The 15,163-nt window shown below is 38.5% G+C and overlaps 1 protein-coding gene across 4 annotated transcripts in view; it reads left to right on the forward strand.

Annotated features, from left to right (window-relative positions):
• Window positions 1-15,163, forward strand: part of Dmxl1 (Dmx like 1) — a 108,795-nt gene that overhangs the window by 12,892 nt on the left and 80,740 nt on the right. For all 4 annotated transcript variants that reach the window (XM_070031528.1, XM_070031529.1, XM_070031530.1 and 1 more), the window contains exons 6-10: window positions 934-1,000; window positions 2,368-2,546; window positions 5,068-5,257; window positions 9,366-9,534; window positions 12,387-12,599. In XM_070031528.1, coding sequence (XP_069887629.1) covers window positions 934-1,000; window positions 2,368-2,546; window positions 5,068-5,257; window positions 9,366-9,534; window positions 12,387-12,599 — 818 coding nt within the window. The remainder of the gene's footprint in view (window positions 1-933; window positions 1,001-2,367; window positions 2,547-5,067; window positions 5,258-9,365; window positions 9,535-12,386; window positions 12,600-15,163) is intronic.

The following is a 15,163-nucleotide window of genomic DNA, read 5'->3' on the forward strand; positions in this document are numbered from 1 at the left end:
AAGAATTTTTTTCTTGCACTATAAGGCTGTAAAGATTTTTTTTTTTTGGTCAGTCATGGGGCTTGAACTCTGGGTCTGGGCGCTGTCCCTGAACTCTTCAGCTCAACGCTAGTGCTCTATCACTTGAGCCACAGCACCACTTCTGGTTTTCTGCGTGGTTTATTGGAGATAAGAATTTCACAGACTTTCCTGCCCAGGCTGGCTTTGAACCTTGATCCTCAGATCTCAGCTTCCTTAGTAGCCAGGATTACAGGTATGAGCCACTGGCTCCTGGCTTAGGAAATAGTTTTTTTTTAATACTTAAAATTTATCTGGCTAACCACTTATGAAGTTTGCCTAAAAGTGAGGAGTGGGCTGGGAATGTGGCTTAGGAGTAGAGTCCTTACCTAGCATGCTTAGAACTCTGGGTTCACTTCCTCAGTACCACATAATCAGAAAAAGCCAGAATGGTGCTGTGGCTCAAGTGCTAGTCTTGAGTACAGACAGGCTGAGGAACAGAGCCTATGCCCTGTGTTCAAGCCCCAGGACCAGAAAAAAAAAAATTGAGGGGTGTCCTTGGCCGGGCGTGGTGACGTGTATTTCTCAGTGTATGAGACAGGAGGACCATGAGTTTGAGGCCAGCATGAGCTACATAGGAAGATCCTGTTTAAAAAAGGTGTAGGATTTTGGGAACTGGAATGTTGTTCTGTGATAGAGCATGTGCTTAGTTAATTCAGTCCTCAGCACCAGCTGAGAGCGGCCTACGTTGAGTCCTAGCTCATTGGGAGGCTGAGGCTGGAGGACAGCTTGCTTCTGGGAGTTTAGAGACAGCCTAGGCTGTGAAACTTACCACGATTTTTTTCTATCGAAAGAAATTACAAGCATAATTTCAAGACTATTGAATTTTTGAACTGATTTTTCTTGCAAATCATTCCTTATCTGTTTAATTTACAGAACTGCTTCACAAGTTCATTTGATGAAATTCTCACCAGATGGAGAATTTTTTGCCACTGCTGGGAAGGTAAATTGTGAAAATACTACTGTCAAATTATGTGTTTATACTTTATTTAAAAAATGTAACTACATTAGCCAGCTTCATCCTTTTATTGCACTTGAAAACATTATTTTATACTGAAAATGTTAAATAGAAAAGAGCAGCTAGATATTGCAGTGTTAAGGCTGTATGATATAATGGAAAAATAGCTTAGGCCTAAAGGCTGGTCTATGTATAACTGTATCAGCTTTATCATGGTCACAGGATAGTTAGTCGCTTTGAGCCTATTTCTGCTCTCATGTAAAATTAGGGTAATATCACCTACTTTATAGATTACTAATTATTGGGTGAATTTAGATAGTATATACAAAGCAACTATAGTATGTAACCAAGAAGTTGTGGCTCCTATTTATATTACTTTATAGCTGACCTGTGTAGAAGGCTGTATTTAAAATGTAAGACTTTCTAAGCTTGCTACAGAGACATTTGTGAACATTTTTCACTTCATATGCCTTGTTAATAATTGTTGGTTTCAGAATACTTTAATTCCTTGAAATTATTTTCTTTTTAATCATTGGTTCACAGAGCAGTTTGTGAACCTTTAGTGGTCTCAAATTAAGAGTTCTCATGGCTCAAAGCCTTCTGCAAACAGTATGAGATACTCTAACCCTTCAAGGTTTTCTTATTGTTATTATTATTATTTTTTTTTAGAGAGCAGTAAAGCTGTATTCTGATTGACTTTAGAGATGGAAACTCAATTATAATTTAAAAGCAGTACCTAGTACTTGTCTTCCTTTGTTTTATCTTCCTAAATAGGAGTCATGATAATTCACAAAATAGCCTTTTCAGGAATTAGATATATCTATAACTCTGTTGCTGTTGTGGCTTTCTTCTTTGATATTTGACTTAAGGGAAAATAAACTCTTTCATCTTTCAGTCTTTCTTAAAACTGTATTTTCCATACTATGTGCTAATTAGCAAATATTGTATTTGGAACACAAAATACATATATTCGTTCATTTTGATTCTCAAAGCAAAATTAAGTAATGCTGATTTAAATGTATCATAATCATACATCTTCTCATTTTTTTATGCCCAACCCTTTTTCTTGTCCCCAACTTCTTGCTGTTGAGGAGAATCACACTTTTGCTATTTGACTTTGGTTTTGTGGTTTATTTTTTGTTGTTGTTGTTTGTTTTTTGAGACAGGTCTTGTCACATAGTCCAAGTTGGCCTGGAATTCACCAGGTAGCCTCTGCTGGGCTTAAACTGCTGATCCCTCCGACTTTCATCATCTGAGTGCTGGGATTACAAGCATACATCATTGTGCCCAGCCTGCTGTTTGACTTTAGGCTTAATTCTGATCTGGATATTTTTGTTTTTGTTTTCCCTTAGGATGACTGTCTCTTAAAAGTTTGGTATAATGTAGAAAACTGGCGGACAGCTGTTACCTCTCCAGATAGAAGTTCAGAAAAACAATCCCAAGGAGAAATTGACTTTTCTTTTGTATATCTGGCTCATCCTCGAGCAGTAGATGGATTTTCCTGGCGTAAAACAAGCAAATACATGCCTAGGTCAGTGGATTGGTTATTTCCTTCTGTATGTTTAGACAACATCTTCATTGCGACTTTGCTTTTCTCACTTGTGTCCGAACCTCTTAAGACTTCTGAGCCTTGGATGATGAGAGACAGATGACTATGTGACCCCTTGTGACCTGCGTACATCTGAACTCAAACTATGACAACTTACCTCTATGTCAGATTCTGTCAGAATTGTGTATAATTTTTTCTCTGTTTTGTGTCTACTTTTTTTTTTGTCCCTTCTTGCATTTGGTACTTTCTAGTACCCTCTGGTTTCCTTTTTTTTTTTTTTTTTGGGTCCAGTTGTGGGGCCTGAACTCTGGGCCTGGGCGCTGTCCCTCAGCTCTTCAGCTCAAGGCTAGTGCTCTACCACTTGAGCCACAGCGCCACTTCTGGCTTTTTTCTTATGTGGTGCTGAGGAATTGAACCCAGAGCCTCAGGCATGCAAGGCAAGCGCTCTACCACTGAGCCACCTTCCCAGCCCTGGTTTCCTTTCTTAAAGATAGCTTTATTCAGAAGATATAGTATAAGTCCTCAAGCATTTGACTATTCCCAGCATCTCTGAGGGAATAGAGTAGGTTCATACCTTATGATTTCTTCTATGGAATTAGGTATTAGTTTAACCCACACAAACACATATGTGCATACTACTGTATTTCCTTTCTTTGTCTTAGTCCTTGAAAGACACTACCACGCTGAATTTTGTCTATGTCTGTGTGAAGTTAGAGAGGCCTGTTACTTAAGTAAATAGACTTCATGTCAGTTTTCACTCTTGTTACACCGTGTAGGTTTACCATTTCACTATTCTGCTGGTTTTGTCACCTGAGACATTCTAAGCTGATTTGTGGTAGTGTATCTAGATGATTTGTTAACTCTATTTTGTTCTATAGATATAGATTTTTTTTTTAGGCCATAGTGCAGTAATTTCTGTCATTACTTAGCCTAACTTAAGAGGGAACAACACTCCAGGAGAATGTTTCTTGTTTTTTCTTTCTCTTTTTCTTTTCCTTCTTTTGTTCTGGGACCAAGATTAGAACTTGATGATTTGCTCATTGGCTGGTGCTTTACCAACTGAGCCATGCCTCAAATCCCAAAAGGGTTGACCATTTCTCTCTCTCTTTCTCTCTCACGCTTTGCTTGTTGGCTCGCTCACTTTGCTGGCTTGCTCGCTTTGCTTCCTTCCTTCCTTCCTTCCTTCCTTCCTTCCTTCCTTCCTTCCTTCCTTCCTTCCTTCTTTCCTTCCTTCCTACCTTTCCTTCCTTCCCTCCCTCCCTCCCTCCCTCTCTCTTTCTCTCTCTCTCTCTCTTTCTTTCTTTCTTTCTTTCTTTGTTGCAACTGTTTATATTTTTAAGAGGATGTGTCCTTGGGCTAATTAAGGTCATTGCCTGGACAATCTATACTGTTTCACTGAATACTACTACTCTGGTCCCTTCTAAGTCCTATATAAAAATGGAATGAGGTCATGCCATGGGTTAACTCTCGATTTGAAGTTTAAAGGAAAAGGAACCAAGACAGACATGCTATGCTGTTTTCTCATTTCTTTTCTTTTGCTTCTAGTATAACAGGATTAAAGTGGGGAGAAATAGAAAAAGGGAGAGAAACATTTCCTGCTCCCCATGTAGGACATGGGAGTTAAAAACTACTTGTTGTTGTTGTTTTTTTTAATCAGATAGACTTCTTTATCAATCTAATATAAAATATTAGATTTCCTTTTTCCTGGCTTTTTCTTTCACTCGGATATTGGACCCAAGGCCTTGTACATGTTTGGCAAATGCTCTAGCACTGATTTTTTTTTTTTAATTTTTCTTTCTGTAACTCATCAACTTTCCTGATAAAGCCTTAACCTGATTGTTTAAAATCAGGTAGATGTTGTGGAATCTAGTGCTGACTGCAAGATATTGTGACTTTTTTCTTTGTCTTTTTCAGACTTGCTGAGTTACTAGTAGAAGCTTTTTGTTGATAGGATTTGAACAGTTGAATTCTGATGCTTATGGGGTTTGTTAATGTATATGTAATTGATTTGTACATTTAAGTTGAGGAGGTCTGAAGAAGGAAATGAAGTGGAAATTAAAGATGGCTAAGAAAGGAGGTATTGAGTGTTGATTTTATTGTGACTTGTCTTGCACTGCGTTGCCTTGGCCTAGGCGGGCAAGGAGTAGTCCTTGCCACTTGTTAGGGGTCAGTGTGCCAGTGCTTTTACAGAAAGTAAAATATGAACCCATATGAAGTAATAGCCATCCTCTGAATAAATCAGAATTTTTATTACACGATGTAGTTTTTTTTTCTTGCTTATCAACTGAGAAATTGTGGTTTGATCTCTGTTCTTTATTTGTGGGAATAATCTTAAATTATTAAACTGAGCTACTATAAAGGTGGGGAATATTTACTGTATATGTATGTATTTTCTTCATTGTTAAATTAGTTTTTGCACCTAAATATTTAGAAAAACACTGTAGAATATTTAGGGTACTCTTTACAATGTCTGTTCTTGCTTCTAAAATCTTTTTCTCCTTAGGGCTTCTGTATGTAATGTACTATTGACCTGCTGCAAAGATAATGTGTGTCGACTTTGGGTAGAAACATTTTTACCAAATGATTGTTTGTTGTACGGAGGAGACTGCAACCGTTGGTCTGAACCGATTAATTTAACAAATAATTTCAAAAGAAATGCTTCCAGTAAAGAAAGAGTTCACAATGCTCTAGAAGTAAGTGTTTTTGTTATTTCCTACAAATTTTACAACCTACTGTATGTTGACTTTTTTGTAACCTAGAAATTTTTGTCTTAAGAAAAACAAGTCCCAGAATTTTGTTTTTAATTTTAAGTGGTTATACAAAGGGGTTTCAGTTCAACAAGTTAGATTTATGAATACAGCACATTTTGATCAGTTATAATGTTCTCCCTCAGAAATTTTGTCTTGTTCAAAATATACACAAGAATTTTTCTAAATGTTGCTGACATGGTTTATATTAAAATTCAAAATTACTACATTTTCATCAGTTTCTCTGTCTGCAGCTTGCATGTCAGGTTGTCAGAATCTTGGGTTTACCATATGTACCATATGTACATTTTAAGATCACTCCTTTTCAATGGGCCTTTGTAGGTGTTTTTGCTAATTGATATGGTACTGTGTGGTGTTAACATATTCTATGAGCAATCTAAAACTCTAAAATCTAAATGGAATACCAGAGTTGGTTTTTTTATTCATAATATGTGTTAAAGGCATAATGATTTCTCTGAGATGATTTTTTAAAAGATATCTTAATTTTCAAAGTCATTGATCATTTCAACGTGGAAAATTAGCAAGTATTGAATGATGCATGTGAAATTGTTTAAAATTGGCTACACTAGTTTTAAATGAGTGTAAACAAATTTTGATATTCAGAAAAAAGTACTGTCCTATAAAATACTTGCTATCAATCATACAATAACAATTCATGGTGAGGTTTCATTGAAATTATTGGTCCTGTGTATTAAGTGCATAAACTACAACAGTAATATAATTTGGAGAATGTTGGAATTAAAAGTATTACTCTAAAATTTTTTTTTCTTTTTTTGTTTTTTTTTTTTGTCGGTCATGGGGCTTGAACTCTGGGCCTGGGCGCTGTCCCTCAGCTCTTCAGCTCAAGGCGAGCACTCTACCACTTGAGCTACAGCGCCACTTCCGGTTTTCTGGTGGTTTATTGGAGATAGGAGTCTCACGGTCTCTCCTGCCCGGGCTGGCTTTGAACCTTGATCCTCAGATCTCAGCCTCCTGAGTAGCTAGGATTACAGGCGTGAGCCACCAGCGCCCGGCCTAAAATTTTTTTTTCTAAGTTCATAAAACTGCCTGTACTTATTTTTTTTCTTATTTTTTATTATGAAAATACTGTACAGAGGGGTTACAATTACATGGGCAAGATAATGAGTACATTTCTTATCAAGCATTTTAGCCTCCTCCTTTGTTTCCCCAACTGCCTATACTTACAGTGTTACTTTTAGCTTAACTAATGATAACAAAAGAATGATTCTGTTTACTTTGCTGATAACTTAAATTCCCATTTGAGAATGTAAAAATTTGACTGTTAAGATTTATTTTCTCTTAAGACTTACAGTAGACTAGTTTGTCATAGTCTGTTCTACCAGAACTTGGTCTGCTAGTCTTTATTTTACTAGTGAGTTTTGAAGAACAAGGTAAGTTTTTAAATGTTTGGACTTGATCTCAGGGCCTGGGTGCTGTCCCTGGGTTTTTGCCAGGCTAGTGCTCTACCACTTTGAACCCCAGCACTACTTTTGGTTTTCTGGTGGTAATTGGAGATGAGAATTTCTCGGACTTTCCTTCATAGACTAGCTTAAAACCACAATCAGTCTGAGGACTCTGATCTCCACTTAAACTACCAAAAAAGCTAGAAGTGGAGCTGTTCCTCAAGTGCTAGCCTTGAGCACAAGAAGCTCAAGGATGGCACCCAGGCCCCGAGTTCAACCCTAGGACCTGCACCAAAAGTAAAATAAAATTTAAATAAATTATATGTGTGTGAATCTTTGTGTGACTGCAGAGCATTTATTATTGAAATCTGAATGGTATCTAAAATGGCTCAGAATATAACCAAGTGTGTATTATATCGTATAGTCCACAATAGATAAAATGACTACAATAATGACTGCCTGAAGCCCCAGACTAGGAATTTGAAGAGTGTTCTACATGTAGCTCCGTCTTTTTTTTTTTTTTAAAGTTTATTAGAGTCTCACAGACTTTCCTAGTCCTGTGGGCTTCAAACTGCAGCCCTCCGATCACAGTCTTTCAAGTAGCTGAGGTTACGGGAGTGAGCCACTGGCACCTGGCTCTTAAGTTCTGTTTCTTGTTAGCTGTATGACCTTGGGTTCTATTAAACTGTGTTACTGTATGAAAGATGAACTGACAATATTTTCAAAGTACCTCATGGTATGATCTTGGAATACTTGTAAATTTTGAAATACTATAATATGTGGTAATATTCAGTACTTTACAGTCATGCGAGTGAGTTGTGGACAGAGAGGATAGTATATATAGAGACTTTAGTGCTCATTGAAACATCGTTAGAAAATTTTTTATACTTTCAAGCCAGAGAATTAATTTTAAGAAAATAAACCATTGCATGTTTTCTCTCATGTTAAAATTAGCTAAAATTAGTTTATTAGTAAATACCTTGGGTGGTATTCAAATGTACACAAATGTATTAACTGAAAATTTTGAAGATTCATGGAAGAACTCAAATAATGTTATTCCTTAAAAAGGCAAAGTCATAGTTCAACAAAATAAACTCCAGAAAATAGGTGCTTGAAAGGAGTAGGTATGGAGCCAAGAGGAGGGGGGTAGACAAATTAAGAAAAGCGGGGAAAACGAAGATTCATGGGAGAACTCAAATAATGTTATTCCTTAAAAAGGCAAAGTCATAGTTCAACAAAATAAACTCCAGAAAATAGGTGCTTGAAAGGAGTAGGTATGGAGCCAAGAGGAGGGGTAGACAAATTAAGAAAAGCGGGGAAAACACGATCAGAAATTAGACGAAGCCAGGCACTAGTGGCTCACGCCTGTAATCCTAGCTACTCAGATCTGAGGATTGCAGTTTGAAGCCAGACCAGGCAGAAAGTCCACAAGACTTACCTCCAGTAAACTACTCAGAAAAAGCAGGAAGTGGGCTGCCATCAAGTGATAGAGCACTAGCCTTGAGCAGAAGGAGCCCAGGGACAGCACCCATGTCCCAAGTTCAAGCCCCAGGACTGGCAAAAAACAAAATTCAATGTATACCTTACAAAATTGAGAAAAGTGAGGGAAAGAGGGTAGGTTGGGAGGGATGGGTAAGAATGTTAAAAAAGACGACAGTGGTCAAGAAACACTGTATTCATAAGCTGCTTTGTTGGATGGCAACTCATTTGTACAACTAAAGATAATGAAAATATTTTAAGAAAAGAGAACAGATAAAAATTGCCAAGTTCGGGCTGGGAAGGTGGCTCAGTGGTAGAGCGCTTGTCTTGCATGCCTGAGGCCCTGGGTTCAATTCCTCAGCACCACATAAGAAAAAAGCCGAAAGTGGCGCTGTGGCTCAAGTGGTAGAGCGCTAGCCTTTAGTTGAAGAGTTGAGGGACAGCACCCAGGCCCAGAGTTCAGGCCCCATGACCAGACCCCCCCCCAAAAAAAATTGCCAAGTTCTGTATGAAGATTAAGAGAGGAGCCCAGGTTCTGTAAGTGCTGACCATATTCTTCAAGATTCAAATTGCTACAAAGACTGAGCACCCATGGTTCAAGCCTGCAATCCTAGCAACTCAGAAGGCTGCGATCTGAGGATCAAGATTCAAAGCCAACCCAGCAGTAGAGTCTGTGAGACTCTTACATCCAATTAACCATATAAAGCTGAAAGAACTATGGCTCACGTGGTAGAGCGCTAGCTTAGAGCACAGCTTAGGGACAGCACCCAGGCCCAGAGTTCAGACCCCAGGGCTGGCAAAACAAATTTGCTACACAACATATTGAAAGATAGTTTTGTATATAAAATTATCTGGAGGGGCTGGGAAGGTGGCTCAGTGGTAGAGCGCTTGCCTTGCATGCATGAGGCCCTGGGTTCAATTCCTCAGCACCACATAAGCAAAAAAGAAAAAAGCCGGAAGTGGCGCTGTGGCTCAAGTGGTAGAGCACTAGCCTTGAGCTGAAGAGCTGAGGGATAGCGCCCAGGCCCAGAGTTCAGGCCCACGACCGGACCCCCCCAAAAAAATGATCTGGAATAGAATATATGTAACTTGTGTCAGTGTATATGACTTAATTAATATAGGCATTCATTAGTTTGTTGTTATTTGCACAGATAAACCTGAGGCATTTTCGGAGAGGTCGGAGGAGGTCACTTGCACTTGTGGCGCATACTGGCTATCTGCCTCACCAGCAGGATGCACACCAGGTCCACAGGAACACTCCACTGCACGCCAATGCACTCTGCCACTTTCATATTGCGGCCAGCATCAACCCAGCCACAGGTAGTGAAGCACAGCCAAGACGTAGTTTGGAAATTTAGTGAATTGATTTTATTGTTACAACTAAAGTATGTTTTCTTTTTTTTTTTTTAATGTAAATAATACATTTAGTTTCTGGAGATGATTTTCTTTGACAGTTTTTCATTGTAGCAAGTTGACTAGTTTCTGTTTGTTTTTGTTGCTTTTTCTTTTTTTAAATTTTTATTTGCTTTTTCTTTTCTAGTACCAGAGTTTGGATTCAGGGCCTTGTGCTCAACTTTCTTGCTCATGTCTGGCACTCTTCCAATTAAGCCACACTTCCCAGTCTGGCATTTTGCTGATTAATTGGAGAGTCTCCAGGCTTTTCTTCTCAGGCTAGATTTCAATGGCAGTCATTCAGGTCTCACCCTCTTGAATAGGATTATAGGTAGAGTCCACCAGCACCTAGTTTATTTGCTTTTTAAAGCCACGATTTGATTCATAATACACATCTTTATAAGTCATTGAGATTCATTGTTAGCTTATTCAACAGTTAAGATTGGAACTATTACCTATTAGAGATTAGTACCACAGAAATAATACTTTATAGTCATTTTGTAGTTGAAACTATTGTGTTTGGTACTTATTCTTCGGATTTATTTCATAAAGAAATACGAAATATGTAAAAGTTATAGCTGGAAGAATTAAGAAACTACACTGAAATTTGTATTAGTAGAAAAAGTGAAAGGTGCCAGGCGCTGATGGCTCACGCCTGCAATCCTAGCAACTCAGGAGGCTGAGATCTGAGGATCATGGTTCAAAGCCAACCCGGGCAGGAAAGTTCGTGAGACTCTTATCTCCAATAAACCACTAGAAAACCAGAAGTGGTGCTGTGGCTCAAGTGGTAGAGCACTGGCCTTGAGCTGAAGAGCTTAGGAACAGCGCCCAGACCCAGAGGTCAAGTCCCACGACTGACAAAAAGGAAAAGAAAAGAAAAGTGAAAGGTCTTTGAGTTTGGAAATTTGTATTTATCCCTTTAGCAAATATTTTATATGAGTAGAAAACTCAGTGGCACAGTCGAGGCTTTTAAAGTAGAATCTTGAAAAATTACTTAAAAATTACTGCAACATTTATACATGATAAATACTGTGTGTATAAAAAGTGGGAAATAAAAGCTTCCTCTTCTACCTTACTTCCCCATAGTCCTCTCTCTAGAAAATGGTCACTATTAATGACAGTACATTGTACAATATTCCTAAGCATTAATTGAGTGTAACCTGCTTGCTAAGAGCTGGAAATGACAATTATTTAGGGGGACATAGCAATAAGCATTGTCTTTTAGTTACTTGAATAAAATTCTGTTCATCAATGTGAGATGTACTCTGCTAGGTCAAAGTGTTGGTAAATGTATAGTAGTAATGAAAGGTGTTTCTTGTCTTCTTAGGATGTACTAGATTGAAGTCAATAAGGTATCCATGAGCCAACAAATATAACTAGCAGAGTATAGAATAATTTTTGTTAAAAATTTTCTAGGCTTGGGAAAGATCAGTCATCATTATCAAAACATAATGAAAGTGGTTATAATACACAGTTAGCTGTAAGGTCATTGGATTAATTTTTAAGATCCATGTTAGGTAAAGGATAATATGGGAGAGGAGGTATAGTTTTTTAGCACCTCAAAATAAATAATGGCAAGATTTTGAAAATACAGCTTAATGGAAGGGGCACTGTGGCTCAAGTGATAGAGTGCTAGCCTTGAGCACAGAAAGGCTCGGGGACAGTGTCCAGGTCCAGGACCGGCTAAAAATTAAAAAAAAATATTTTAGCTGCACACTGGTGGCTCATGACTATAATCCTAGCTTCTCAGAAGGCTGAGATCTAAGGATCACAGTTCAAAGCCAGCCCCAGAAGGAATGTCCATGAGACTGTTATCTCCAGTTAACTACCAGAAAATCAGAAGTGGAGCTATGGTTTCAAGTGATAGAGTGCTAGCTTTGAGCAGAAAAGCTTAGCAACAGTGCCTGAGCCTTGAATTCAAGCGTTGAATTAATGACCAACGAAAAAAAGAAAGAGAAAAGCAAGGAAGCTTGAATTTTGTCATTAATGGAAAGGCCTGAGAGTTTATAGACAAAGGAAAGTTAATGTCAGCATGGCAGGTGAAAAAGTTGTTGCTGTTGAGTTGGGCAGTGGTGGTTTATGTTCCTAGCCCGAGACTGAAACTTTTAAATATGTGTGTGTATTGTAGACATTTTTCCTCAGGAGAGTATTTTTTAGGACTAAAGTAAACATGAATAGTTAAATTATGATATATGACCTAGAATATCTAATTTTATCTCTTTCATAATAAGCATATTGAGTTTGCTACTTAAATGTGTCTGTTGAAAATAATATTGACACTTAGATCATGATTTGAAGCCAGTCAGGGCAAAAAAAGTCCATGATACTCTTATCACCAATGAACCACATAAACTAAAAAAGAGGAATGAATTTGAGAAGTTGAAACATAAGTGTAATACCACTTTAAATTTGTCCAAATTCATAGACTGTACAACCCCAAGGGTGAATCTTAAGGTAATCTGTGGACTCTGAATGCTGGTGATATGTCAGAATGTGTTTATCAGTTATAACAAACACACCACTTGTGGTCACCGTTGATAATGGTAGAGACTGTGCTTAATATGGAATGCAGATAGCAATTTCTGTACTCTTCTGTCAGTTTTGCTGTAAGTCTAAAACTGCTTTAAAGTAGTCATTTCGGTTAACAGAAACTAAAATTAAATCTAATTAAAAAGTGGAGAAATGTTTCTCAGACAGAAGATAAGTGCAGAACAGGAGATCTCAATGTTTTGTATACCAGAATGATAACAATTTTAATTTTGTGGATTTTTTCTTTATAGACATTCCACTTCTTCCATCTATAACATCTCTGAGTTTAAGGGAAAATCAAGAAGAGAGTGGACCTTTTGTAGTACACTGGTTAAACAATAAAGAGCTGCATTTTACTTTGTCTATGGAAGTCTTCTTACAGCAACTTAGAAAAAGTTTTGAACAGCCATCTTCTGAGGCCAGTATGGAAGACTCCAATCAGGCAGATGTAAAATCTGATGAAGGTAAAGCATTAAGAAAAATGAGTATTTTAAAATTGTATTAAAAATAGAAACAGGTTTTTGTTTTGTTTTTGGTGCTACTGGTGTTTGAACTTGCCCTATGCTTGCTAGGCAGCTGCTCTGCCGCTTGAGACATAGCTTTTATGTTAGGGTAAAACTAGCTATTGTTAGAAATATAAGTCCAAGATTACAATGGATAATACAGATGTGGACTAGATGTTCCTTTTTTGCTTTTCTTCCTTCTACATGGTGGTTTAAGACCTCAAAGGATCTCCGTTCTTGTGAATTTTTCGGCCCTTAAGACCGAACTGCCCAAATTGCTGTCTGTAGACTGGCAGGATCAGGATTACCCGGAGTGTTTTAGGAGTGCATAATCTCAAGCTGGGAGCTGGTGCATCACGCTCTCAGGAGGCTGAGATCTGAGGATACCACTGTAAAACCAGCATGGGCAAAGAAGTCGTGAGACTCTTACGTCCAATTCACCAGCAAACAGCCAGAAATGGAAGTTTGTGTCAAGTGGTAGAGCATCATCCTTTAGTGAAAAAGCCAAGCAAGAGTGTGAGGCCCTGAGTTTAAGTCCCAGTACTGGCCCTAAAAGAGAAAGAGAAAAGAATGGAAAGAGTGAATGCCCTTGTCTTGTTCCTGTCTTTATAGAGAGTTTTCCCCATTTTTTTATGGTGTTAATTGTAGGTTTATCATATATAACCTGTGTTATGTTGAAATACATTCTTTTTATTGCTTATTTGTTCAGGGAGTTTATCAGTCTTGAAGGCAGGCTGAATTTTGTCAGAAGATTTTTCTGCATGTATTGAGATGCACATATTATTTTTGTTCTTTATTCTATGTGTGTGCCATATTTGTTACATTCTTGATTTGCAAATGTTGAATCAAATCCTTGCATCCCTAGAATGAAACCATGTTGATAATGGTGTATGATTTTGGGTGCCTGAGCTTTTGTTGGGAGGCTTTATTACTACTTTTTCATAGCTTGTTATAGACAGTTTTAGGGACAGACTGATTCTTTTCAGTGTAAAGAGACAATTGTTTTAAATGGAACAATGGGTATTCATTTTTAAATAAAAATAGTATTCTTCAATTTTTTTGTCAGTCTTGGAGCTTGAACTCTGGGCCTGGGCACTGTCAGCTTTTCAGTTCAAGGCAAGCGCTTTACCGCTTGAGCCACAGCACCACTTTCATTTTTTTTTGTGTGTCTGGTCGTGGGGCCTGAACTCTGGGCCTGAGCGCTGTCCCTCAGCTCTTCAGCTCAAGGCTAGTGCTCTACCACTTGAGCCATAGCGCCACTTCTGGCTTTTTTCCTTTTGCTTATATGGTGCTGAGGAGTTGAACCCAGGGCCTCATGCATGCAAGGCAAGCGCTCTACCACTGAGCTACCTTCCCAGCCCCCAGGGGAGATAAGAGTCTCATGGACTTTCCTGCCCTGGCTGGTTTTGGATTGCAGTCCTCAGGTCTCAGCCTCCTGAGTAGCTAGGCTTTATACATGAGCCACCGGCACCTGGCTTGTTCTTCAGCTTTTTGCTTTGGTTATACTGAGGTTTGAACTCAGGGCCTTGTGGTTGCTAGGCAGGTGCTCTACCACTGAGCCACACTTTGAGCCAGCCCTGTTTTTGTTCTCATGTCCTGCCAGGTACAAACCTGGACCTCATTCTGCCTATTTTAGGCTTCCTGTCATAGCTAGGATGACTGGGGCTGCACATTGCTGGGTTTAGCTTCTCTCCGTGAGGCAGTCTTGTGGGTATTTCTGTAAGAAAATGCCCTGGCTGACCTGGAACCGTGATCTTGTCAATTTCGGCCTCCTGCATAAGTGAGGATAACAGGCATACACTACTATACCTAGCTATGAGTTGAGAAAGTTGTCTATGAACTTTTTTGCTTTTGTTGGCTTTGAAACACAATGTTCCTACTCACAGCTTTCCAAGTAGTTAGGAAAATGGTCTGATCCACCAGTGCCCAGCTAGAACTTTTCAACTTTCTTACTAATTTTAGTATTCTTTCTCTAAGAAGAAACTTTTAGCACTTAATGATAATCATTTAGATAGTTAATTTCTTTTATTTTGTTTTATTTTTTGTGGCAAGGTCTTTTTTTGGGGGGGAGAGGGGGTCCGGTTATGGGCCTGATCTCTGGTCCTGGGCTCTGTCCCTCAGCTATTTAGCTCAAAGCTAGCGCCCTACCACTTGAGCCACAGCGCCACTTCTGGCTTTTTTTCTTTTTGCTTATGTGGTGCTGAGGAATCAAACCCAGGGCCTCATGCATGCAAGGCAAGCACTCTACCACTGAGCCACCTTCCCAGCCCCTGTGGCAAGGTCATATATATCCAAAATTAGCCTCAAATTCAGTGTGCAACTCAATCTGGTCTTGAACTTGTAATTCTTTTGCCTCAGACTAACTGCCATGATTAGAGGTGCCACTATATGCAGTTCTTCTATGTTTTAGGTTTTTTTTGTGGCTGACTGTTCATGTTTTTTACCCAATTTTCTGTTGTCTTTCATTTCCTTATTTGTATATCTTTCCTTATTTTCCTTTAAATCTGGTACATAGTCAAAACATT

The sequence above is a fragment of the Dipodomys merriami genome, unplaced genomic scaffold (genome assembly GCF_024711535.1).
Source record: "Dipodomys merriami isolate MVZ:Mamm:240054 unplaced genomic scaffold, mDipMer1.0.p SCAF_201, whole genome shotgun sequence".
Classification (NCBI taxonomy): domain Eukaryota; kingdom Metazoa; phylum Chordata; class Mammalia; order Rodentia; family Heteromyidae; genus Dipodomys; species Dipodomys merriami.